The 27799-nt window shown below is 39.4% G+C and overlaps 1 protein-coding gene across 3 annotated transcripts in view; it reads left to right on the top strand.

The window, feature by feature from the left end:
* Positions 1–25874, top strand: part of LOC148049527 (acyl-CoA (8-3)-desaturase-like) — a 32950-nt gene extending 7076 nt beyond the window's left edge. Inside the window, exons 5-12 of one of the 3 annotated variants that reach the window (XM_087715247.1) lie at positions 3202–3330; positions 3925–3985; positions 21116–21189; positions 22853–22956; positions 23744–23840; positions 24671–24750; positions 24871–24996; positions 25756–25874. In XM_087715247.1, coding sequence (XP_087571373.1) covers positions 3202–3330; positions 3925–3985; positions 21116–21189; positions 22853–22956; positions 23744–23840; positions 24671–24750; positions 24871–24996; positions 25756–25867 — 783 coding nt within the window. In that variant the 3' untranslated portion in view covers positions 25868–25874. Of the gene's footprint in view, positions 1–3201; positions 3331–3924; positions 3986–5588; positions 5663–6782; positions 6881–7343; positions 7441–8287; positions 8368–8487; positions 8614–9371; positions 9693–21115; positions 21190–22852; positions 22957–23743; positions 23841–24670; positions 24751–24870; positions 24997–25755 lie in introns of those variants that run through there. The other 2 variants (XM_087715234.1, XM_087715240.1) reach the window with 2 other exon arrangements.
* Positions 25875–27799: the final 1925 nt, after the last annotated feature.

The raw sequence follows: 27799 nt of genomic DNA, 5'->3' as shown, positions 1-27799 counted from the left end.
GTGTTTTTGACTCGAATGGGAAAGCATCAAAATGCCTATAACTCTTTCATTTGGGGTACAGAATAAAATGAAAATAACATAGCAGATACCTTTGAGGGTATCAACACCAGGCATTAAATCCTCTTACCTCTGCTACTGGTTTAGAACTGGGAATATGTGCTTTCGCGTGTCATGTCTGCATATGTGCAAAACCTTCTGTTCATGCGCAGAGTTTCTGTGATGACATCTAGGCAGGTGGGCGGAGCCTCCTTCGCCCAAACTGGGGCAAACTGGCAGAATGGCACCTCTGATCAACACTCCAAAGTTTGGATGAATACGTAGACTGAAAGAGTTCTATAGAATTCTGATATAAATTTTGAAATATTCCTCTTGTACTGTTTTAAGGCAGCAATAATAAGAATGAAAAAAGAGTAGCACAGTCTCTTAGTTGTCCAACCAAGAGCCTATAGAGCAGTCATACTGAAGTAAAACAGAAAACATTCAAATCAAATTGAACTAGAAAAAGCAGGTTCTGTGCGATTGTGACTACCTTTTTTAAAGACTGAAGAATGTTTCTATATGAGAAAGAGAAGCAGAGTTGGGGGAGGAAGAGTCAAGAGAGGAATCATCGTGAAGTTATGTTCCCATAAGCAGTCCAACTCCAGCTGTCCTTGAATTCCATTAAGTCTTGTCCAGTGTCAATTTAGTGTGGATCATGGGGTCAATATGGGATGGAAAAAACAGTGTTTTAAAAGTAGACATTCCTTTCCGTAAGTTTATAACTAATGTAATTGTTTTCAGAGGTACCAGAGTTTTGTATATTTAGATCCTAATACTGTCCATCCAACCAAAAGTGCTGTATATGTATATTCCAAGGTTGCCTATATTGGAAAAGTTACTCTAATTATTAGCTTTCAGTATTTAATACTTGACTATAGTTAAGCATGATAGTTCCAGATTCTAAAAACCGAATCCTGCCTCATTAATTAGAAATTGGATTTCCTGTAAAGATATTCTCAGAATCAAAGAACTCCATAGAAAGGTTGTAAAGAATGAATTTATTTTCTGAAAATATTTTCCAGATGTTTAAACTGGAATTTTTCTCAGAATATAAATTTATCTGGTAATAACATACATTTTGAAAGCATTCACCTATTCCCCAAAGCGTAAGGTTTAATGATCTCCATCTATTGATATCTGAAGAAACACCCCTCCAACAATTTTATTTATATTACACGTTGTATCCTTTGGTGTATATACATACATACCTACATACATATGTGTATGTCAAATATTTAATGGATTCAGTGCAAATATGGAATTGATATTTAGTGATGGGTAACCCAATTTTTACCTATTTTACCTATTGGTGTCAATTCCGATTTGGACAACAGAATATTCTGTTATTTTGCATCAATACTAAAGCAACAGTATGAGGTTTAGAAATAAACAGAAGAATGTCGGCATATGTATTCAACTGAGATGTAGTACTCCATAGATATTTCTCTGTTGTCTAATAACACAAACCAAAAATGATTAAATATCAATAATTACATTGACTATTAAATATTGATTGAAGTATTAATTAATGCAGACATTCAAAAGCAAGGGTGAAACTGGACATCCATGTTTAGTTTCTCTAAATTATGGAAAAGTGGGAGAAAATGTCATTAATTTTTACTTTAGTAGCAGATATAATATTCTTAATCTATTTTATGAATTCCAAGGGATTTTCAAATCTATTTAATACTAGCTGATAACCCGGCGTTTACTGGGTATTTATTTACAACCAATACCCCTTACCAGAGGGAGCCCCCTTATGGAATACTGTGAAACTGTTACCATGGCAACTGCACTGTGCTGTTCAGTAGATGCCATTTTAAGGCACAACAGGCTATATCTTCACAGAACTTGAATCCAAAATGCACACTACCATTGTCAAAAGTACTGTGATTTGACACTATAGATATAATTCATTCCTTTTCATTTCAGCAGCCCAGGCGTTCCAGAGTGATGCTGAAATACACACACACACACACACACACACACACACACACACACACACACACACACACTGAGGGGGTGTTGGGGTGTCTTACCCCCACAGACTTTCCAGACAGAAAGTCATCTGTGTAATAAGTTTGGTTGAAATTGCTAAAGGCATTCCAGAGTTATGCTGGAACACACACACACAGCCATAAAAATGATAGATAGATGGATAGATAGATAGATAGATAAATAGATGATAGACAGACAGACAGACAGACAGACAGACAGACAGACAGACAGATAATGAATATGAATTGTTTGTGTATTTTATCAAAAAAGTTTCAGCATCTAATAATGAGATTACAAGTTGATCTTTATTTTAAGTCTATTATATCTACAGTAAATCCTATATCATCTGTTCCATGCCTAGTTTTTTTTTACCCTGCTTGAACATTCTTAATAACAAATGGTATTATAATCTATTTCCTAACACTGCTATTAAAATCTTTGTACCAACATTATCAGTGAAATTAGATGAGCATGTCAGGTGTTATTTTCACCTGCTTTTGTCTGATTAAATGCTAGTGATAAAGCCCAATTAGTGATAAGTCTGATTAAATGCCAGTGATAAAATTTCCTGATCAATAAGCCTGATTAAATGCCAGTGACAAAGGAAGGAAAATACTGGACCCAAAGCTAATAGGGACTGTACTACAGGTGAGTCGAAGAAAAGTAAGAATAAAATGGTATGGAAGCAAGAAAAAGCAAGACTCATTAAAAGAGAGACAGTGCAGAATAGATGTAGGTCTCTATTTTGTTTTCTGTTTCCCCACACAGGTGAATCTCTCTAAATGCACAAGTAGCAGAGTAGCACCTCTTGCAGTGCTTTGACAGGCAGGATTTTGAAAGGTGATAAAACTCATTTGCCACCTACTCAAGTTAATATTAGGGAACTCATTACAGTACTCAAAATCCCCCCCCCCAAGTTTTGTCCACATATGCAATGAATGCTTGAGATTCTTCAAAGCTAGAAAGTGCACTTAATCTTCAAACTGTTTTGAACCTCTCCAAGATAATTCAGAGTCATCTGATTCAACATCTCAAAATTATTTGAAAATCTGATTCAAAGATTCAATGGAATCTCCTCTGTATTACCTCTTCAAAGCAGAGCACTAAATAGTCAAGCAATCTTTTAAAAGAGCCTGAATGCTTTCTTTCACTCTTCCTCTACAGGGGGTTTCAGCTAATTGGTGGTCTTTGCACCATTCCCAGCATCATGCTAAACCCAACTGTTTCGAGAAGGACCCAGATCTTTCAGTTCATCCCTATTTTTTGTCATTAGGGGAAACTCTTTCTTTGGAGGTAAGAAGCAACTGTTTAGATGACAACAGATTTTACTGAACCCTGGCCATTCTCCTTTTTATTGTTAATTCACCCCTACTGAAACCAGTCATTAACCAGGACATTAATTTTGGCCGCTATAGGATGGTGTGGTTGAAGAGCTAATATTGGGACAATGGAACACTTTGAACCCATCAGATCCACCTCCATCAGTAATTCTTTCCTTTGGGGCCTTCTACTAATGGGAAGATTAGTAAAAGTTTATCTAGTGTTTCTGCTACCAAAAGGGACAACTTCCTTTCCTGACTAAGAAATCTAAGTTTAAGACTGTTTTTTTCTGTATTTCTATTGCAGGACTTAATTTTAAAAGCTATCTCGCTCTGCCATGTGTTTCTGCACCTGGAAATTTTGAAAATAAAGACTGCAATCTATTCTAACTACAACAATTACAGTTTATTATTGTGACAGCTATGTACCTCTCACTTTTTTTTTGCTTTTTTCCTGCCTGAGAATTTATTTCACAGAGCAGATGAAAAGGATGTTATAGAAATGGAGCCTTAAGTTATAATTACCTTTTGAAAGTTATTTGCTTTTTTCATGCCTTTTTTTTTACAGTTGGGTTTGCAGAAAAAGAAATACATGCCTTATAACTATCAGCACAAATATTTTTTCTTCAGTGAGTATTTTTTCTCCCCCTACCTCCTGTTAAACTCCAAATGAACCTTTTCTTCTGTTATGCATTCTACTTAATCCCCATCACAGTTTAGATTAATAACAACTCTTATTAAGATAAGGACCACACAGACCACACAAATCAAATTACAGTGGAAGAAAATTGCCATGGAAGAGAGACAGGAACATAATGGAGAATATAGTCCAACCTCTTCACCAGCAGTTGCTTTTGTTTTTGAAACTGCTTTATTCATAAGATCATAAATGGTGCCTGCTGGATGTAACTCCTGGCCCATCAAGTTCAGCAGTCCATTCTTACAATAACCAACCAAGGAAATCTACTGGTCTTCCTTCAGGTGGCCTTCAGAAGCTACTAGCCATTGAATCATGAGCTCCATCATTTCTGGAAGCCAGTCAAGCTGGTGGGCACCACAACTAACTGCTTATAGCAAGTCGGAGGGAACCTCTGTCATAAGTATTTTTTAAACTGTCTTCAATTAAATTGAGTGTTGAGTCTGAGTCTCCAGAACCACAAAAGCATTGGACTCTGAACAAGTTTTTTTTTTAAAAAAACATATCTTCCTATAAGAGTTACAAATATATTTTATTTTGAAAGAAACCCAAGATTTAAAAACAAAACTTGTAACTTATAGGTGTAAACGTATTTTCTGTTGCCTCTACTTCATATTTTATTCTATTGCTAGTTCTGTATTCTTACATTAATTATAATTATTATGAGTACAATTATTCTATTCTATTCCAATATTGTATTCTGTGGTAATATTATATAATAATATTTTCTTCTTACAAACACTGTTCTCCCTTAGTTCCTGTCTCTGGAATATCTTCTCCTTTTCTTCTCTGCTATTGGTCAGCAAGTAAAGCATTTGCAACTTTCCGTGTTGTGCCTCTATGCTTCTTTTCCTCTGGACTATTAACCCCTCCCCACTTTTGAAGGAAAAATGCCTTTTATTCAGGTGATTCCAATAGAAGAGAATATTTGTAGTTTGAGGTGGAACTGTGGGGTCCTTGGTGCTCCTTGAGGCCAGTAGTTTTCTTGCAGACTTTTCATTACCCAATTAGGTAACATCATCGGTGCTAGAAGGTGGTGAGGTGTGCTCTCTTTATATATACTAGTAGCTTGCCCTGTCTCTAGTTTGAGGTTTTATATTGTTGTAATTCACCCAGAGTTGTATTTTACAAGATGGGCAGTTTTACATGATGTCTCTTATGAATGAATATATAAACACTTGAAAGCTGGTCTCACTGGATTTACCAGGGCTTTCCTCTAAACAAATCTGAATAGATTAAGATAGTATTGTCCACTTATCACAAGGAATAACAGAGCTTCCTTTAGCTCATTCAAGTGTATTTTAGTCAAGTGGTTCTAATAGAGCCAGCACAAATAGTATGAGTGGCACAACTCAGGCAGTGTCTGCCATATACAAGTTTTGGAGTTGATTTATTTTTGATGATGAGATTCTCAAGTACAATTATAATTGTTAAATAAAATAGTAAATACAGAACATTTGAGGAGTGCTGTTGATGCTTCTTTTATGTTTAGAAAGGATACTTAATGGCTATATGCATCTTGTTTCCTTCTACAGCATTGCCTCTTATTGTAATCCCTATTTTTCAAGTTTACACATTTTACTTTATATTCCAACGCAAGCTCTGGAGGGTGAGTACACAAATAATCCACGCCAAATATTAAATAATACAATACGGAGACACCCCTCCCTCCATGGTATATTTCTAGGTTTAGAATTTTATTTCCTGAAGAGGATTTGAAAAGACTAAACCATTTTGGGCCTTTATAAAAATTTGCATGGGGATATTATTAATGGGAAAGTCAATGCCACCCAATTTCAAAGTGCTTCCAGATGAATTATTTCTGGCTATCAAAAGGCCTTTTATGAAGAAGGCATTCAATTTTTGCCTGGGAAAACAAATGTAGAAGGCAGGATGGGGAAACCTTGGAGGCAACTGGACAATAACATTGATTGAACTATAAATGGAAAAGAATTACAATCCAGTTTTCTCAAGTAGAGATTATGAAGGATTTGATCAAAAAATGATATATGGTGGCTTGAATACAACTATAAAGTTATGGTTCATCTTTTAAAAAAAAAAAATTAGAGGGATTGGAAATGGGTTTGGACTTATTCTTTTCTAATATAGAAGATGGGAGACAAGACTTTTCCAGCCTTTTTTAAAATGGGAATTTGCCATGTATTATTGTCAGTGCTCTAATTAAAAATGGCTGAAATTTTGTGGGATAATCAAAGCAAATAAAATCTCTACATTCTCACCTGATATCACAAAAACATGTCAGTTATTGAAAATAATGCTTTTTATGAGCTCAAACAGGTAGGTCCACATGCACAGCAACACTGGTGCTTACAACACACCTGGTCTCTTGTATTGATAATCACTATATAAAATGATTGTCTTCCCTGATTAATTAAAAAACACCTAATAACAACATGCAAAGAAACCTCTCTCCATCTCTTTCACTTTCTGGAATGACGTGAACTCAAAATATTGTACTTTAAAAAAAACACAAGCATACTCAGTCTTGTCTAGTGATTTTTTTTCCTATGGCTCTTTTCAGTCAGTTAATCTGTCAATCCATTAAAAAAGAACCCAGGATAGAACTGGTTCTGGCAAAATGGGCCATAAACAGAGCAGAGTTTCCAGAAGATATACATCTGGATCTCAGTAAGATTCCATGTAGGGTGTCTACTTGGAGCAAGGAAAGATGCTATTCTAATCTCCATTCCTTCTCTTCTCTTCTACAGGAAATAGCATGGACTCTGGCATATTTTATCCGATTCTTTATTGCCTTCAACCCCATATTTGGATTCAAGGGTGTTTTGGGATACCTCCTTCTTTTAAAGTACTGTTCATCATATGTGCTATTTTCTTTGTGTTTCACTATTGCTTCACAGACCCTGACTATTCTCTAGATTATCCTTTCCCTAACTTCCATATGTGTGGGCTTCAACTTTATCATTGCCATTATAATAGCTATCTGGGATATAGCCAAGCCACTCCATTTGGGATCAGTCTCCATTTGGGATCAGTTTCCATGGTAGTGGTCAACCTTCCAAATTTGTCCACTACCGCAGAAAGATTGGGGGGTCCTGATCTTTGGTTTGAATCTGACTCATTGTTACTGGAGGAGTGTTAGAAATGTATTGATTTCAATAGAAAGGCATCATTAGGTCTAGTAAATGACTTGCATTCTAAGCCTAACAAACAAACGAATAAATTTGTCAAACTATTCTACTTCAAAGATTGTTTGTGTAGATATTCACTTTGCCTAATTTGCCTGACTTTGCCTCATTTCTGTCTCTCAGTGTTCTTGAGAGTATTATATTTACATGGATATCACAGACGAATCATCTTCCTATGCCCATTGATCATGATAAAAACATGGATTGGTTCTCTACACAGGTAAGAGAGAACTAAGAGATAAAATTGATAGCTGTATATGATTAAACTTTAGCTTCTCTGCGTAATTTTATTATATGAAAATAATTCACAGATCTATAATAATCCAATTACCACAGGATCAATTATCATTTCCACATGGGAAAACTGAATTCCTTTTTGGATGTTATTTTTACCTATTATTATTTCTTTTACCGTGCTTTTTCGATGATAGAAAAGTTTGAAGTGTGTTTAGAAATGCTATGCCTTTTCTTATAGATTATGATTGCCCTTGATTTTGTTTGGACTTTATAAAAATGGAAATGAGATTCCATTCCTTTGGCATCATTTTAAGATAATAGCACTAACTGAAAGAGAAACTGGCCAGTGCAGGAATCAGTTCTCTCTTGTCCATTCCCAGCATCTGGTTTTCATCCAGATCAGGATATTCTTTTTAGAATAGGAGGCCTGTGAGTTCAAATCATATCAGACAACTTGGTTCAGTGTGAAATAAGTAAGGGGAAAGATTTGAAAGTAACTGTAGAAAAGAAATGTTTCACAAAATGAAAAATAAATATATTACTAGAATTATATTTTAATTCTCAATTTTTCAAAACTTTACACTGGTGACTATCAGATTTGATAACAAATGAGTATTTAAACTCTACTATTAGGGTAATATAATTTAAGATTTCCAAAATTCAATATATTTGTCTAGAAATACTAGTTATATACCAATACATACAAACCAAACAACATGAATATAAATATAAATCATGGACAAATATAAATATATATTGTGGACATTTGCTTGATCTTCCTTCATTCACGGTATGTCTGAACTAAAACCTGTCTTTCTCTCTTCTCCCAGCTTCAGTCAACGTGCAATGTGAATCAATCTTTTTTCAATGACTGGGTAACGGGGCACCTGAATTTTCAAATTGAGCACCAGTGAGTACTGATTTAGGGCAATGAGATTTTAAGCTATCAGTAAGAAACTGCTTCATAGTTTGAATAAGGCAAAAAGATAGTTAAGTATCACAAGTTCTTTGTTTTCCTTTCTCCCTATAGTCTTTTCCCTACGATGCCTCGGCACAACTTTTGGAAGGTGGCTCCTTTGGTGAAATCCATGTGTGCTAAACATGGTATTGAATATCAGTCAAAACCTCTCTTCACTGGCTTTGCTGACATTGTGCAGTAAGTATCACACTATCAGGCCAGAAGAGGAGTTGGGGATCTAGGAAACATTCAAGATACAAAGGTTAGCCAAACAGATCAAATGAATCAAATCAAATGAAGGATCTGCATGGCTTTGCTCTCAAGAGTCGGGGAAAGGAGAACATGCAATTATATAGACATACTTACATACATGTGAATATGTCAACTGAACAAAAGAGATCTGGTGTGCAAAGTATTAAACTGCTAATGAGAAGAAAGATTTTAGTTGTAGATCCTTTAAGAATAAAAATAAGCCCAATAGTAGAAAGAGAGAGATGCCAGTCATTAAGCATGTGTTCTATCACATGGATCTTTTATAAAATTAGTTAGTATTAAATAATTAGTTATCAGTTAACATCAAACAGGCAATGGCAAACAATTTCCATATTGCTTGCATGAAAATTGCACAACCAGATGGCCTCCTAAAGATAGGCAGACTCTGCCGTCTCCCTATCATCATGTCTATGAAATTTGGGTGCTTAGATAAAGTACTACTTTATATAGAGTTTATATAAGGCTATATAAAGCAGTGGTGAAATGCATTTTTTTTACTACCAGTTCTGTGGGCATGGCTTGGTGGGCATGGCAGGGGAAAGATATTTCAAAATCTCCGTTCCCACCCCACTCTGGGGTCAGTCAGAGGTTGTATTTTCTTGTTCTCCGAATTAATCAAAATTTCCAAAATAGGACTTAACTCTCATGGCAATGAAGAGAAACTTACTTTCTGTTATTTTCAGTTCCTTGAAGGTTGCGGGTGAAATCTGGTTCAAAGCATATCATCTTGAACAGAAAACACAAACTCCTAAAATCTGCCTTCAACAAGGGAAGAAGGGTGAAGAGACAAGATAGATCTGAGATGGATCTTGAGAGGCTCCAGGCATAGAAAACCTAGAGTAATTTGTGAATGAAACAGAATGCTGGAGAGCCTTTTGGCAACAGCTCAACTTTTGGCATGTTTCCTAATGAATATAAGCATTGCTAGCAACACCTTCCCCTCCTTTCCTGCTTCTGGGTCTTGGATGTATTATGAATAAAGTTTCTTAATACTTTTCATTGAATTGCTTTGTTTCTGCTTTTTACTTTTGACTTCTGTTTTGCAATGGTTGCGAAAATAAACTTAATTGCTATTGCAGTGGATTCTGGATTATGATATGAGATTAAATTGCATCAGCAGATACAAAAAGCAGCTAAGAAATCAATCCATATTTCTTCTATTTTGTTTTCAAATTTACTTGATGTTTCTCTCCCCCAGGGCTTCCAATACTGGGAGAAATCTACTAATTCTTCCACATTCATTAATAATAAGAGAAATGAAAAGGTATCTTGCACCACCAAACAAATAACATCACCAAGATGACCATGCATGTTTATATGTCTGTCCTTTTCTTCATTCTAGGGGCTTCTTCTTGGACTGGGAGGGTGACAGAGCAGTTCTGGAAAACCGGTAGCAGAAATTTTGAGTAGTTTGGAGAACTGGTAAATACCACCTCTGACTGGCCCTGACCCCATCTATTCTCTGCCTGCCAAGTCCCAGCTTCCCCACTCCAGGGGAAGGTTACTGCAAAATCCCCATTTCCTCCCCATCAGCTGGGACTCGGGAGGAGGATAATAGATGGGGGCAGGGCCAGTCAGAGGTATTTACCAGTTCTCCAAAGTACTCAAAATTTCTGCTACCGGTTCTCCAGAACTGCTCAGAACCTGCTGAATACCACCTCTGATTAAGGAACACCTGGAGCTTTATCTGTCTCATCAGGGACACCTGAGTGGTACAAATGGGTATGGAGCCTTATTGGAACTGTTGAAAGGACTGTGTTATAGATTGGAGATAGATGATGTCATATCCCTCCCGCTCTGTTGAGAGAAGGATGTTCAGTTTTGACATACGTGGACTCTTTGACCCCCTCTTTCAAACCAGCAGTCATCTCTGTTCAAAATGTGGACTTTGCTGTCTTCAAAAGAGTTCCTTTGTCTTTCAAATCCATATAGACTGCTGAATCTAGTTATGATGAGTTTTTTTCCCTACGTTGTGCCCTAACTACTGTTTCACTCAATGATCAAGATTCAGTCCCAATATTGTTTGTAAGGTGAGGACTGCCTAAAATAAAATAAATTTTCAAGGAATATATCTTCAAGTGTGCAAATGACACACTTGCCACACTTGAGAGGTCAGAATTATAGTCACTTGGAACTATTTCAAAATCCTTCAGTTTCCATTTCAGTTTCTATTTCAGAATCTTTCAATTCATTGAAATCTCCCCACTTTGAAAGTATAAAAAAAATCACCATTCTGGGAAAGCTTCATGCAAGGGGAAAGTAAAGTTGAGAATGAGACAGAAGTAGGAAACTTTGGTGGAATAACAACCTCAGTAGCTTAAAAAAAGAAAACAGTTGTACAAATTCAGTTCACTTTTTCATAGGTATATTTGACTGTGATATAATTCAATGTTACTATTTACTTCTCACGTCTCAAATTACTGCAAACTTTCATGAAAAAGCAAGATTTCTCAGATTTGGAGCTGCTCAAAAGAAAAACTAAATGCTTCTATTTCTCCCTGAAATCAGTGGAAGTTTAAAACATCGCATCTCACTTTGTTAATGTACATTCTCGTTGTACATGTTTTGCAGAGTAAGGAATAGACTATCATTTTTTTTTGCAAAAACAATCAAAATTAGTAAAAAGTCAACAAATCAGCATATTGATTTTTTCATTTTTAATAGAAGTTAAGCATGTATATTTCTGATAAACTCATGTGTCTACACATATAGTTCTTTCTCCAATAATTTGCAATAATTTGCAATAAATTGCATTCTATTGCTTTTTATTTTCTTTAAAAAGTTATACCAGTAAATAAACTTAAATATGTTATAAGTTACCTATTATTTGAACATAATTAAGTATATATGTGGCCCCAAATCAATAGATTTAATCTGGATTATTACTGTCGCAATTGGTAATTGCCTCTTTCCATGGCTGTGCTGATTGCCTCCATTTGAATAGGTGGAAGACTATACTGACATGAAACTTATTGCTCCCATAGGTGATCCTTCTTTAACCCTATTGCCTCTTTTGCTTCATGTTCCAGACATGTTTCAGTAGTATTAGGCAGATCAGAACTAATGCTACAATAGACTATTTTTATTGGAACATAATAACAGACTCTTACAAGTTAGAATGTGCTTCTCCCTCTCTCTTTATTGTCATGTGAATCAGGGAGAGGCTTGTCCGAGAGATTTTTTAAAGTTTGCTGCTTGTTCAAGCCTCGCCTCTCTGACCTTGGCAGCAGCTCTTCCTCCTGCCCTTCAAGGCCATTTCCTGTCCCCTTTCCATCACAGCGGCCACAAAGCCTCCTTCCAATGTACTGCTGACAAAGCCTGCGATTTTTAAACATATATTTTGATGCTGCCCTCAGTTGTGTTGAAACAAAGGGGGAAACACTACTTTAACTCTGGTATGTGATTTGTAGCTGCTTCATCCTTGGGCTGCAGAACAAGCAGACGTAGCAGAAGGAAGATGATGCCAGAGCAAGTTTGTGCTGTAGCTAAGTGCAAATCAGGAAAAGTCCTGAGACAACACAAAATGGGAGATCCTGTTATAGATTTCTGCTTGCTGAGATGACTAAGAAAAATATTTGGCCTACAGAAATTTATTAAGAGACAAATCTTCCCTCAGAAGGAGCGTTAGTCACTTTCCTGGGAAACAATATGGGCATATTTTCTTGATTGGGTAGGGATTTTAAAGAAGATAACAAAATTTGTATTCCATCTCTCAGGCTGGGGGGTGAAATTATACGCCCCTCAGACAGGGTTCACAATTTGGGAGTCCTCCTGGACCCACAGCTGATGTTAGAACATCATTTGTCAGCTGTGACCAGGGGGACATTTGCCCAGGTTCGCCTAGTGCACCAATTGCGTCCCTACCTGAACCGGAAGGCCCTCAGAACAGTCACTCACACACTTGTGACCTCAAGACTGGACTACTGTAATGCACTCTACATGGGGCAGCCCTTGAAGAGCATTCAGAGGTTTCAGCTTATCCAGAATGCAGCCGCCGAGTGATTGTGGGTGCATCTCAGTACACCCACGTTACACCTATCCTCCGCGAGCTGCACTGGTTGCCTATTGGGCTCCAGATGCGCTTCAAGGTGCTAGTCGTTACTTTTAAAGCCCTACATGGTATCGGACCTGGGTACTTGAGAGACCGCCTCCTGCCAATTACCTCCCTATGACCAATCAGATCCCACAGATTGGGCCTCCTCCGAATACCATCTGCTGGCCAATGTCGACTGTCGACCATTCGGAGGAGGGCCTTCTCTGTGGCTGCTCCGGCCCTCTGGAACGATCTCCCCATGGAGATTCGGACCCTCTCAACCCTTCAGGCTTTCCGCAAGGCTACCAAGACCTGGCTGTTCTGGCAGGCCTGGGGCTGATGAGTTCCCAGCCCCACTTGAATTGTGTGACTGTTGTATTGTTTTTAAGTTGTTTTTTTTGTATTTGTGTTTGTCTTTGTCCATTTTGTACTTCCCCTTCCCCCATCTAGTTTGTTAGCCGCCCTGAGTCCCTCGGGAATATGGCGGCATACAAATATAATAAACTATAACTATAAAACAGAAATTAATTCCTAACATAACTGTCAAAGGAGAGATAAGAAAACCCATGTGGAATTAATGGAAAGATGATGCCTTTAAGTAGAAAAATGGAAATGTTTTCACTTCAGTGGGGATATGGCTCACAGGAGACATCCAGAGAAACCATACGACTTCCATGTGGAAATAAATAATTATGAGAAATAAAACAATAATAATTAGAAAACACACTTTGAGTAAACTCACTTTTTGATATTTTTTAAATAGGTGTCTGAGACAAACTTGGTTATTTTATTAAGGGTTTTCAATAAGGGCTGATTTTTAACCTATTAGAAAAGCTTTCCTGACAAGCCTCACTTGTTTCCAGACTTCCCTCTTTTCTGCTCTCTTTTCCTTTATAAACATCCCATTTGTTACCTTCCAGAGAAAGACAGGTAGGAAAATGGGAGTAAGATACTCAGTAACCATTGCCTGTAAATGTCTCTTATTCAGGGAGGTATTTATTTAATTATACTTCAAACATTTAAGGTCTTTCAATGCAGAGAGAATGACTATTCCCAGGGATAGTGGTACTGTGAAAGTCCTGATGTCAGATTTTCATTCTCAAGACAGAGCAGTGAATTCTCTCAATTCTTTACCAGTACCAACCTATTGTTGGCTTATTGCCTATGAATCACCCATCTGCTGGTGCCAAAAAGCAGATTTTTAAAGAAGGAAGTTTGAGAAAATCCATTGTACATCGAGATTTAGAAACATCGATGATTGATTATATGCCATCAAATTAATTTTGATTTCTAGGGAACATATAGATTTTCTCCATGATCCCTAAAAAAGACTTTCAGGTCTTCCAGGGATGCATTTATTGCTAATGAAATTGAGTCCATCCAACTTGATGTTGGTTATCCTCTTCTCTTTCCTTCCTTTTCCAGAGAGTTTAGAGTTTAATAACATTTATATGCCACCCAATCCCGTAGGACTCCAGGCGGCTTACAATACAGAAATAAAATCAAAAATAAAATACAGGGAAAAAGAAAAGATAGATTTAAAAAACAACACACCATACACTCCATTCTAAATGGGGCTGGACTGTATTTTAGGGTCAACAGCCCCAGACCTGCCAGAACAGCAAGGTTTTAATAGATTTCTGGAAGGCCGAGAGAGTGGGAAGGGTCCAGATCTCTGCGGGTAGATTGTTCCACAGGGTCGGAGCAGCTACAGAGAAAGCCCTCCGCGAGTAGTCGCCAACTGGCACTGGCCGGTCGATGGTACCCGAAGGAGGCCCAGCCTATGAGATCTTATGGGTCGTTGGGAGGTATGTGGCAGGAGGCGGTCCCGCAGATATCCAGGTCCCAAGCCATGTAGGGCTTTAAATGTAATAACCAGCACCTTGAAGCGCGTTCGGAGACCGATGGGAAGCCAGTGCAGCTCGCGGAGGATAGGTGTAACATGGGTGTATCTAGGTACACCCGATATCGCTTGTGCGGCTGCATTCTGGACCAACTGTAGTCTCTGAACACTCTTCAGGGGCAGCCCCATGTAAAGTGCATTGCAGTAATCAAGCCTAGAGGTGACGAGAGCATGAGTGACCGTTTGAAGTGCCTCCCGGTCCAGGTAGGGCCACAACTGGTGCACCAGGCGAACCTGGCCAAAAGCCCCCCTGGTCACAGCCGACAGGTAGTATTCTAATGTCAGCTGCGAATCCAGGAGGACACCCAAGTTGCAGACCCTCTCTGGGGGGTGAAGGGTTTCACCCCCCCCAGGCTGAGTGATGGAATATCTGGTCCATCTGTTGGGGGGCAACATCAATAGCCACTCGGTCTTGTCTGGATTGAGTGCCAGCTTGTTTACTCCCACCCAGACCCTGACAGCCTCCAGGCACTGGCACTTCACTTCAACCGCTTCGCTGAGTTGGCACGGGGTGGACAGATACAACTGGGTATCATCTGCACATTGGTGGTATTTGATCCTGTGCCGGCGAATGATCTCACCCAGCAGCTTCATGTAGATGTTAAATAGGAGGGGGGACAAGACTGAGTCCTGAGGCACCCCATACTTTAGGGGCCTAGGGGTTGACCTTTGTCCTCCAACCAACAATGACTGCGACATATCTGAGAGGTAAGAGGAGAACCACCGTAGACCGGTGCCTCCCACTCCCACCTCTCCCAATCGTCGCCGAAGGATACCATGGTCGATGGTATCGAAGGCCGCTGAGAGGTCAAGAAGCACCAGGATAGAGGAATGTCCTCTATTCCTGGCCTGCCAGAGATCATCGGTCAGCGCAACCCAAGCAGTTTCGGTGGAGTAACCAGGCCTGAAACCCAACTGAAAGGGATCTAGATAATCTGCTTCATCCAAGGTCCGTCGGAGTTGAAAGGCCACCACCTTCTCAACAACCTTCCCTACAAAAGGGAGGTTGGAGACTGGATGATAATTTTTAAGGATGGCTGGATTCAGAGAAGGTTTCTTAAGGAGGGGGTCTTACCACCACGTCCTTTAAGGGCAGCGGGAAAGATCCCTCCTGTAGAGAGGTATTAACAATCCTCTGGAGCCAGCCTCGTGTAACCTCCCTGCTGGTCGAGACCTTGGCCTTGTCCACTTCCTCAGGAGTGACAAGCTGGAACTCGCTCCAAGAAATCCAATCAAGGCCCACTCTCGGCATCTCCGCAGGTACTATCCAAGTGGAGTCCAGGTCTGTCCAAATCTGAGCGACTTTGTCCGACAGAAACTGAACAAATTCCTCAGCTCTTCCCTGTAAGGGTTTGCCCGTGTCCCTCCCTTTCAAGACAGAGTGGGTTATCCTAAACAGGGCGGCTGGGCAGGAATCTGGGGATGCAATAAGAGAGGAAAAATGAGTACATTTTGCCGCCCATATCGCCACTAGATAAGTCCTAATAAAGGCTCTTAATTGTGTTCGGTCAGATTCGGATTAACTGGCCCTCCAGCGTCGCTCTAGATGTCTCTTTTGGTGCTTCATCTCCCGGAGTTCCTTGGTAAACCAAGGGGCCCTCCTGGATCCACTGCCGCAGAGAGGCCGCAAAGGCGCAATCCGATCAAGAGTCCCAGCCACCGCTCTGTTCCAAGCAGCGACCAAGGACTCTGTCAGATTGTGGGCAAGGGAGTCGGGTATCTCCCCAAGCTCCGTCTGAAATCTCAAAGGATCCATCAGGTGCCTGGGGTGGAACCATTTAATCAGTTCCACCTCCCTGCAGTGGGGGAGTAGTTTCTGAAAATCAAGCCTCAGTAGGAAGTGCTCTGACCATGACAAGGGCAAGGTCTCTATGCCCTTCAGTTCCAGATCACATCACTGCCCCGAGAGAAACACAAGGTCGAGAGTGTGTCCCGCTGTGTGAGTCGGACCCTGAATTACCTGGGTCAAGTCCATGGCTATCATGGAAGCCATGAACTCCTGCGCCCCATCAGAGCGTTTGCCAAGAGATGGCAGGTTGAAGTCTCCCAGTACTATCAGTCTGGGGAACTCAACCGCCAGTCTGGCTACTGACTCCAGGAGCGAAGGCAGGGCTGTTGTAACGCAGCTGGGAGGTAGGTACATTAGAAACAAGCCCACTTGACCCCCAAGGTCCAGCTTCACCAGAAGGGACTCACACCCGACCGTCTTCGGAGCAGGGATCCCACGAGGTACTAGTGATTTCCGGATGACAACTGCCACTCCCCCACCCCTTCACTGGTGTCATGGTTGGTGGAGCACCTGAAATCCTTCTGGGCACATTTCTGAGAGGAGGACTCTTCCCTCATGGCCCAGCCATGTTTCAGTAATACATGCCAGATCTGCCCCCTCGTCTAATATTAAGTCCTGGACAAGGGGAGCTTTCTGAATCACAGACCTGGCATTTAGCAGCAGCAACCTGAGACCAGGGCCCTGACATCTCTTGCCACCTGGTCCTTGGGTTGAGTTTTTTGGGCCGGAACGAGGGATCACTGTAACATAGCGAGCCCTCCTTCCCTGGTAATGGCCAGCCCTGAAACTCCCATCGTACCTGCCTCTCCCAAATGTAACTGGGATGCTCCGGCCCATCCCCATTTCCGTAGACCCCTCCTCCCCTCCCACGGCCACCGTTCTCTTCAGCAGGCCATTTACCCCATGCACTCCGGGACGAGAGGCGGGTCCGGGCCCCCATCCACTTCTGCGTCTGCACTCGGTGGAGGGGGCTCCAGGCTGCACTCTTGGTCCCCTCATATATACTAAACAGTCGTTCCCAACATGCATGCCCCACTATAACGCTAAAAGCATAAATTACAATAAAACAAAGCATAAAGTTAAAAATTAGTTTAAAAAGTGGGATCATTCACTAACATACATACAGGAAGCATTCCACATACAAGAGCAGTTTGCGCAGGTCTTAGTAGTTGTGCAAATAGTTCTTAGAGTTTGAAATGGTTAAAATGGTTGAAAACCAGCAATGGTCCACAAGTGGCATACAGGAGGGTGTCTTTCCCCCTCACCTGTAGGCCTGGAAGGTCCAAAAAGTCCAAAAAGTCCGGGGCAGTTGAGGGGTGGTAGAGGGCCTCCCTACACGCTGTGAGTACCCCCACTCTTCCAAAGTCCAAGGCACTGTAATGAGAGGAATTAAACAAGTGCTGTCCGAGATGGTATTCCAGGGGCAGTGGCAGGTGGCAATGATTGATGCGACTGGGGCTGAAACAGCAAGTCCAGGGGCCCTGGAGTTATGGTTGGAGGAGGCTAGATATCTTCAAAGCAGGGCACTAAATAGTCAAGTAATCTTTTAAAAGAGCCTGAATGCTTTCTTTCACTCTTCCCCTACAGGGGGGTTCAGCTAATTGGTGGTCTTTGCACCATTCCCAGCATCATGCTAAACCCAACTGTTTCGAGAAGGACCCAGATGTTTCATTTCATCCCTATATTTTGTCATTAGGGGAAACTCTTTCTTTGGAGGTAAGAAGCAACTGCTTAGATGACAACAGATTTTACTGAACCCTGGCCATTCTCCTTTCAGATCAGCAATCAGAACAGCAACTGTTAAGCCATTTCATTGACAATTTGTTAGAGTTGAGCACAGTCTAATTCTTCTGGGTTTATTATTTATATTTATCAGCAGCATTTTATGAAACAAATCTCATTGAGATAGTAGATTAGTAGGGTTGGGCAGAATGTTCAACCAAGGTGGCCATAACAAAAGTTATATGGACCAAGGGTGATATTCAGCCCACCCTTGGTCCATATAGAATTACTTATGCCTCACAAGTAGAAATACTGGTAGAAAATGTTCGATCTCTGATGGTTGTGAGATTCTGAGGATTTGGCAGTCAGTAAAAATATCAAAATGAAGAAGCTGCCTATTTAGCTGAGATTCTGGTTTCCCTTTTTATTGTTAATTCACCCCTACCGAAACCAGTCAGGACATTAATATTGGCGGCTATAGGATGGTATGGCTGAAGAGCTGATATTGGGACAATGGAACACTTTGAACCCATCAGATCCACATCCATCAGTAATGCTTTCCTTTGGGGCCTTCTACTAATGGGAAGATTAGTAAAGGTTTATCTAGTGTTTCTGCTACCAAAAGGGACAGCTTCCTTTCCTGACTAAGAAATCTAAATTTAAGACTGTTCTTTCTGTATTTCTATTGCAGGGCTTAATTTTAAAAGCTATCTTGCTCTGCCATGTGTTTCTGCACCTGGAAATTTTGAAAATAAAGACTGCAATCTATTCTAACTACCACAATTACAACTTATTCTTGTAACCGCTATGTACATCTCACTTTTTTTTTTGCTTTTTTCCTGCCTGAGAATTTATTTCACAGAGCAGATGAAAAGGATGTTATAGCAATGGAGCCTTAAGTTATAATTACCTTTTGAAAGTTATTTACTTTTTTCATGCCTTTCTTTTACAGTTGGGTTTGCAGAAAAAGAAATACATGCCTTATAACTATCAACATAAGTATTTTTTCTTCAGTGAGTATCTTTTTTCCCCCCAACCTCCTGTTAAACTCCAAATGAACTTTTTCTCCTGTTTAAAAAAAACAACTTTCACATCCTCTTTGGAGTCTTATCTTTTCCACCATGAGCTCATGGGCAGATTCATTCTATCTATCTATCTATCTATCTATCTATCTATCTATCTATCTATCTATCTATCTATCTATCTATCTATCTATCTATCTATCTATCTACCTACCTACCTACCTACCTACCTACCTACCTACCTACCTACCTACCTACCTACCTACCTATATCTATATCTATATCTATATCTATATCTATATCTATATCTATATCTATATCTATATCTATATCTATATCTATATCTATATCTATCTATCTATCTATCTATCTATCTATCTATCTATCTATCTATCTATCTATCTATCTATCTATCTATCTACCCCCATTCTACATTCGACACAACTGAGGAGCATTCATAAATCAAATTACAGTGGAAGAAAATTGCCATGGAAGAGAGACAAGAACATAATGGAGAATATAGTCCAACCTCTTCACCAGCAGTTGTTTTTGTTTTTGAAACTGCTTTATTCATAAGATCATAAATGGTGCCTGCTGGATCTAACTCTTGGCCCATCAAATTCAGCAGTCCATTCTTACAATAACCAACCAAGGAAATCTACTTGTCTTCCTTCAGGTGGCCTTCAGAAGCTACCACACTGCCATCCAAGCTAGTAGCCATTGAATCTTATGAATTCCATGAGCTCCATCCGTTCTTGAAGCCAGTCAAGCTGGTGGGCACCACAACTAACTGCTTACAGCAGGTCAGAGGGAACCTCTGTCATAAGTATTTTTTAAACTGTCTTCAATTAAATTGAGTGTTGAGTCTGAGTCTCAAGAACCACAAAAGCATTGGACTCTGAACAAGGTTTTTTTTAAAAAAAAGCATATCTTCCTATAAGAGTTACAAATATATTTTATTTTGAAAGAAACCCAAGATATAAAAACAAAACTTGTAACTTATAGGTGTAAACGTATTTTCTGTTGCCTCTACTTCATATTTTATTCTATTGCTAGTTCTGTATTCTTACATTAATTATAATTATTATGAGTACAATTATTCTATTCTATTCCAATATTGTATTCTGTGGTAATATTATATAATAATATTTTCTTCTTACAAACACTGTTCTCCCTTAATTCCTGTCTCTGGAATATCTTCTCCTTTTCTTCTCTGCTGTTGGTCAGCAAGCAAAGTATTTGCAACTTTCCCTGTTGTGCCTCTATGCTTCTTTTCCTCTGGACTATTAACCCCTCCCCACTTTTGAAGGAAAAATGCCTTTTATTCAGGTGATTCCAATAGAAGAGAATATTTGTAGTTGGGGTGGAACTGTGGGGTCCTTGGTGCTCCTTGAGGCCAGTAGTTTTCTTGCAGACTTTTCATTACCCAATTAGGTAACATCATCGGTGCTAGAAGGTGGTGAGGTGTGCTCTCTTTATATATACTAGTAGCTTGCCCTGTCTCTAGTTTGAGGTTTTATATTGTTGTAATTCACCCAGAGTTGTATTTTACAAGATGGGCAGTTTTACATGATGTCTCTTATGAATGAATATATAAACACTTGAAAGCTGGTCTCACTGGATTTACCAGGGCTTTCCTCTAAACAAATCTGAATAGATTAAGATAGTATTGTCCACTTATCACAAGGAATAACAGAGCTTCCTTTAGCTCATTCAGGTGTATTTTAGTCAAGTGGTTCTAATAGAGCCAGCACAAATAGTATGAGTGGCACAACTCAGGCAGTGTCTGCCATATACAAGTTTTGGAGTTGATTTATTTTTGATGATGAGATTCTCAAGTACAATTATAATTGTTAAATAAAATAGTAAATACAGAACATTTGAGGAGTGCTGTTGATGCTTCTTTTATGTTTAGAAAGGATACTTAATGGCTATATGCATCTTGTTTCCTTCTACAGCATTGCCTCTTATTGTAATCCCTATTCTTCAAGTTTACACATTTTACTTTATATTCCAACGCAAGCTCTGGAGGGTGAGTACACAAATAATCCACGCCAAATATTAAATAATACAATACTGAGACACCCCTCCCTCCATGGTATATTTCTAGGTTTAGAATTTTATTTCCTGAAGAGGATTTGAAAAGACTAAACCATTTTAGGCCTTTATAAAAATTTGCATGGGGATATTATTAATGGGAAAGTCAATGCCACCCAATTCCAAAGTGCTTCCAGATGAACTATTTCTGGCTATCAAAAGGCCTTTTATGAAGAAGGCATTCAATTTTTGCCTGGGAAAACAAATGTAGAAGGCAGGATGGGGAAACCTTGGAGGCAACTGGACAATAACATTGATTGAACTAAGAATGGAAAAGAATTACAATCCAGTTTTCTCAAATAGAGATTATGAAGGATTTGATCAAAAAATGATTTATGGCGGCTTGAATACAACTATAAAGTTATGGTTCATCTTTCTTTTTTAAAAAGATGGTGAACCTATGGCACATGTGTCAGAGGTGGCACGCAGCACCCTCTCTGATGGTATCCAATCTGTTGCCCCAGTTCAGCTTTGCCGCGCATGCACATGGACCTCCTCTCAGGCTGCTAGTCTTTGGGTCTCTGACGCACATGTGGAGGGGGGTGCGGGGTGTGGGTGGGAGCATATGTACATACACAGGTAGTGCATGTACAGGGCCCATGCATGCATTGCATTTTGGGGGTTCGGGCGCTCACAGGAGCGCAGTGGTTAGGGTGCAGTACTGCAGGCCACTTCAGCTGACTGTTATCTGCAGTTCAGCGGTTCTAATCTCACCCGCTCAAGGTTGACTCAGCCTTCCATCCTTCCGAGGTGGGTGAAATGAGGACCCGGATTTTTGGGGGCGATATGCTGACTCTGTAAACTGCTCAGAGAGGGCTGAAAGCCCTATGAAGCGGTATATAAGTCTAACTGCTATTGCTATTGCTATTGCTATTACATGTGCATTTGCACTCACATGTGTGCATTTTTGGCACTCAGTCCAGAAAATATTAGCCATCACTGATCTAGAAGAATTGGAAATGGGTTTGGACTTATTTTTTTCTGACATAGAAGAGGACAGACAAGACTCTTCCAGCCTTGTTTAAAGTGGGAATTTGCCATGCACTATTGTCAAGTGCTCTAATTAAAAATGGCTGAAATTTTGTGGGATAACCAAAACTAATACAATCTCTACATCCTCATCTGATATCACATAACATGTCAGTTATTGAAAATAATGCTTTTTATGCGCTCAGTTCCACATGCACAGCAACACTGGTGCTTACAACACACCTGGTCTCTTGTATTGATAATCACAATATAAAATGATTGTCTTCCCGATTAATTAAAAAACACCTAATAACAACATGTAAAGAAACTTCTCTCCATCTCTTTCACTTCCTGGAATGATGTAAGCACAAATTATTGTACTTAAAAAAACCCACAAGCATAATAAGTCTTTCTAGTGAATTTTTTCTATAGCTCTTTTCAATCAGTTAATCTGTCAATCTGTTAAAAAAGAACCCAGGATAGAACTGGTTCTGTCAAAATGGTCTGTAAACAGAGCAGAGTTTCCAGAAGATATACAAGTGGATCTCAGTAAGATTCCATGTAGGGTGTCTACTTGGAGCAAGGAAAGATGCTATTCTAATCTCCATTCCTTCTCTTCTCTTCTACAGGAAATAGCATGGACTCTGGCATATTTTATCCGATTCTTTATTGCCTTCAACGCCATATTTGGATTTGGATTCAAGGGTGTTTTGGGATATTTCCTTCTTTTGAGGTAATGTTCATCATATGTGCTATTTTCTTTGTGTTTCACTATCCTTTCCCAGACCCTGACTATTCTAAAGATCAGTGATGGCGAACCTTTTTTGGCTCCCGTGCCATAAGGGGGGGAACGCAGGGGAGGTCGTGCATGGGCGTGGTACACCCATAATGTAATGCAGGACCCCCCCTGTGCGCATGCATGCAAGAGAGGCACTCCCCCCACTTCCAGTTTGCTTGTAGGGTCCTTTTTAGTCCTCTGGAGCCTTTTTGCCCTTCCCAGGTGCCTATAAAGCCTCTGGAGCCTGGGGAGGTCGAAAAATGGCTTTAAAAAAGGCTGAACTCACGTGCCCTGACAAATGACTACGCGTGCCACCTTTGGCATGCATGCCATAGGTCCACCATCCCGGCTCTAGATTATCCTTTTCCTAACTTCCATATGTGTAGGCTTCAATTTACCATTGCCATTATAATAGCTATCTGGGATATAGCCAAGCCACTCCATTTGGGATCAGTTTCCAAGATATCTGCTCAACCTTCCAAATTTGTCCACTACCGCAGAAAGATTGGGGGGGGGGGTGTCCTAATCTTTCATTTGAATCTGACTCATTGTCACTGGAGGAGTGTTAGAAATGTATTGATTTCCATAGAAAGGCATCATTAGGTCTAGTAAATGACTTGCATTCTAAGCCTAACAAACAAACAAACAAATTTGTCACACTATTCTACTTAAAGGCTTCTTTGTGTAGATATAGTTTCACTTTGCCTAATTTGCCTGACTTTGCCTCATTTCTGTCTCTCAGAGTTCTTGAGAGTATTATATTTATATGGATATCACAGACGAATCATCTTCCTATGCCCATTGATCATGATAAAAACATGGATTGGTTCTCTACACAGGTAAGAGAGAACTAAGAGATAAAATTGATGGCTGTATATGATCAAACTTTAGCTTGCCTGCATAATTTTATTATATGACAATAATTCACAGATCCATAATAATCAATTATAATTTGCACATGTGAAAACTGAATTCCTTTTTGGATGTTATTTTTACCTATTATTATTTCTTTTACCATGCTTTTTCTATGATAGAAAAGTTTGAAGTGTCTTTAGAAATGCTATGCCTTTTCTTATAGATTATGATTGCCCTTGCTTTGGTTTGGACTTTATAAAAATGGAAATGAGATTCCATTCCTTTGGCCTCATTTTAAGATAATAGCACTAACTGAAAGATAAATTGGCCAGTGCAGGAATCAGTTTTCTCTTGTCCATTCCCAGCATCTGGTTTTCATCCAGATCAGGATATTCTTTTTAGAATAGGAGGCCTGTGAGTTCAAATCATATCAGACAACTTGGTTCAGTGTGAAATAAGTAAGGGGAAAGATTTGAAAGTAACTGAGAAAAGAAATGTTTCACAAAATGAAAAATAAATATATTACTAGAATTATATTTTATTTCTCCATTTTTCAAAACTGTACACTGGTGACTATCAGATTTGATAACAAATGAGTATTTAAACTCTACTATTAGGGTAATATAATTTAAGATTTCCAAAATTCAATATATTTGTCTAGAAATACTAGTTATATACCAATACATACAAACCAACCAACATGAATATAAATATAAATCATGGACAAATATAAATATGTATTGTGGACATTTGCTTGATCTTCCTTCATTCATGGTATGTCTGGACTAAAACCTGTCTTTCTCTCTTCTCCCAGCTTCAGTCAACGTGCAATGTGAATCAATCTTTTTTCAATGACTGGGTAACGGGGCACCTGAATTTTCAAATTGAGCACCAGTGAGTACTGATTTAGGGCAATGAGATTTTAAGCTATCAGTAAGAAACTGCTTCATAGTTTGAATAAGGCAAAAAGATAGTTAAGTATCACAAGTTCTTTGTCTTCCTTTCTGCCTATAGTCTTTTCCCTACGATGCCTCTGCACAACTTTTGGAAGGTGACTCCTTTGGTGAAATCCATGTGTTCTAAACATGGTATTGAATATCAGTCAAAACCTCTCTTCACTGGCTTTGCTGACATTGTGTAGTAAGTATCAGACTATCAGGCCAGAAGAGGAGTTGGGGATCTAGGAAACGTTCAAGATATAAAGGTTAGCCAAACAGATCAAATGAATCAAATCAAATGAAGGATCTGCATGGCTTTGCTCTCAAGAGTCGGGGAAAGGAGAACATGCAATTAATATAGACATACTTATATACGTGTGAATATTTCAACTGAACAAAAGAGATCTGGGGTGCAAAGTATTAAACTGCTAACGAGAAGAAAGATTTTGGATGTAGATCCTTTAAGAATAAAAATAAGCCTAATAGTAGAAAGAGAGAGATGCTAGTCATTAAGCATGTGTTCTATCACATGCATCTTTTATAAAATTAGTTAGTATTAAATAATTAGTTATCAGTTAACATCAAACAGGCAATGGCAAACGATTTCCATATTGCTTGCATGAAAATTACACACCCAGATGGCCTCCTAAAGATAGGCAGACTCTGCCATCTCCCTATCATCATGTCTATGAAATTTGGGTGCTTAGATAAAGTACTACTTTATATAGAGTTTATATAAGTCCATATAAAGCAGTGGTGAAATGCATTTTTTTTACTACCAGTTCTGTGGGCATGGCTTGGTGGGCATGGCAGGGGAAAGATATTTCAAAATCTCCATTCCCACCCCACTCTGGGGTCAGTCAGAGGTTGTATTTTCTAGTTCTCCGAACTACTCAAGGTTTCCAAAATAGGACTTAACTCTCATGGCAATGAAGAGAAACTTACTTTCTGTTATTTTCAGTTCCTTGAAGGTTGCGGGTGAAATCTGGTTCAAAGCATATCATCTTGAACAGAAAATACAAAATCCTAAAATCTGCCTTCAACAAGGGATGAAGGATGAAGAGACAAGATAGATCTGAGATGGATCTTGACAGGCTTCAGGCATAGAAAACCTAGAGTAATTTGTGAATGAAACAGAATGCGGGAGAGCCTTTTGGCCTCAGATCAACTTTTGGCATATTTCCTAATGAGTATTAGCATTGTAAGCAACACCTCCCCCCCCCTTTCCTGCTTCTGGGTCATGGATGTATCATAAATAAATTTTCTTAATACTTTTCATTGAATTACTTTGATTCTGCTTTTTACATTTGACCTCTGTTTTGTAATATTTGCAAAAATAAACTTAATTGCTATTGCAGTGGATTCTGGATTATGATATGAGATTAAATTGCATCAGCAGATACAAAAAGCAGCTAAGAAATCAATCCATATTTCTTCTATTTTGTTTTCAACATTTGGAGATTCCATATTATTTACTTGATGTTTCTCTCACCCAGGGCTTCCAATACTGGGAGAAATCTACTAATTCTTCCACATTCATTAATAATAAGAGAAATGAAAAGGTATCTTGCACCACCAAACAAATAATATCACCAAGATGACCATGCATGTTTATATTTCTGTCCTTTTCTTCATTCCAGGGGCTTCTTCTTGGAGTGGGAGGGTGAAAGAGGTGGTATTCAGCAGGTTCTGACCAGTTCTGGAGAACCGGTAGCAGAAATTTTGAGTAGTTCGGAGAACTGGTAAATACCACCTCTGACTGACCCCGACCCCATCTATTCCCTGCCTCCCAGGTCTCAGCTTCCCCACTCCAGGGGAAGGTTACTGCAAAATCCCCATTTCCTCCCCATCAGCTGCAACTCGGGAGGCAGATAATAGATGGGGGCGGGGCCAGTCAGAGGTATTTACCAGTTCTCCAAAGTACTCAAAATTTCTGCTACCGGTTCTCCAGAACTGCTCAGAACCTGCTGAATACCACTTCTGATTAAGGACCACCTGGAGGTTTATTTGTCTCATCAGGGACATCTGAGTGTTACAAATTGGTGTGGAGCTTTATTGAAACTGTTGAAATGACTGTGTTATAGATTGGAGATAGATGATGTCATATCCCTCCCCCTCTGTTGAGAGAGGGATGTTCAGTTTTGACATATATGGTCTCTTTGACCCCCTCTTTCAAACCAGAGTACATCTCTGTTCAAAATGTGGATTTTGCTGTCTTCAGAAGACTGCCTTTGCCTTTTAAATGCATATTGTTGTCCCCAGTTTGGGTCTGAGCCTTGTGCCGAAGCCAACAATGGGTGCCAGACACGAGGTGCAGGTTTTCTGATTGCTTTTTATTGGAATACTCCAAGGAAAAGGGTTCCTGGTCAAAAGGCCAAGAACAAAGGATTAAGAAAGCTTTATACATTTTCACTAAAGGAGAAGGTGGGGCAGGGTGAAATAACAAGAAATATCATCTATAAACATTTTAGCAATAATTCTACAATTTGTTCTATTGATCTATGTGTGTCCCATTCCTAAGCCTTGGCTAATGAATGCCCCAGGAGTTATCTAATACACATTTCATTTGCTGCAGATCATCTCCATTGCTAACTCTTGGCTGAGGTCTGCAAGTTGTCTAATCCTTGTTACTTTTTATCAGCTTTCTAGCTACCCATAATTGCTACAAGCTTTACATATGCATATTTCCTGTTGATAAGCATTTTTTGTTCTTACGAGACAGACAGACAGAACACCCCCCGCCAAATTACAGTCTTCCTGATTTACTTTCAAGTCTGTGCCATGACCTTGTTTTAGCAGCCAGCCCATCGTTCCCCCTCTTTGAATCTGAAAATGATCTAATTTTCCAAGATTCACCCAACATCAATATCTGCGTACTGGGAGACCCCATAGTTTGCTTATAGGTGGAAAGGCAAAACAGAAAGCATTGTAATGCACAACAGGTGATTATGAGAACAATCACTATGCCTGCCAGGGTCATTATTAGGTACTTAACCAGTGAAATC

This window comes from Thamnophis sirtalis, unplaced genomic scaffold, assembly GCF_051295495.1.
Source record: "Thamnophis sirtalis isolate CommonGarterSnake01/CBP01778 unplaced genomic scaffold, rThaSir2_p1.2 scaffold_1, whole genome shotgun sequence".
In the NCBI taxonomy this organism is placed as follows: domain Eukaryota; kingdom Metazoa; phylum Chordata; class Lepidosauria; order Squamata; family Natricidae; genus Thamnophis; species Thamnophis sirtalis.
Note: the sequence above shows the minus strand (reverse complement) of the source record. Positions and strands in the feature narration are given on the sequence as shown.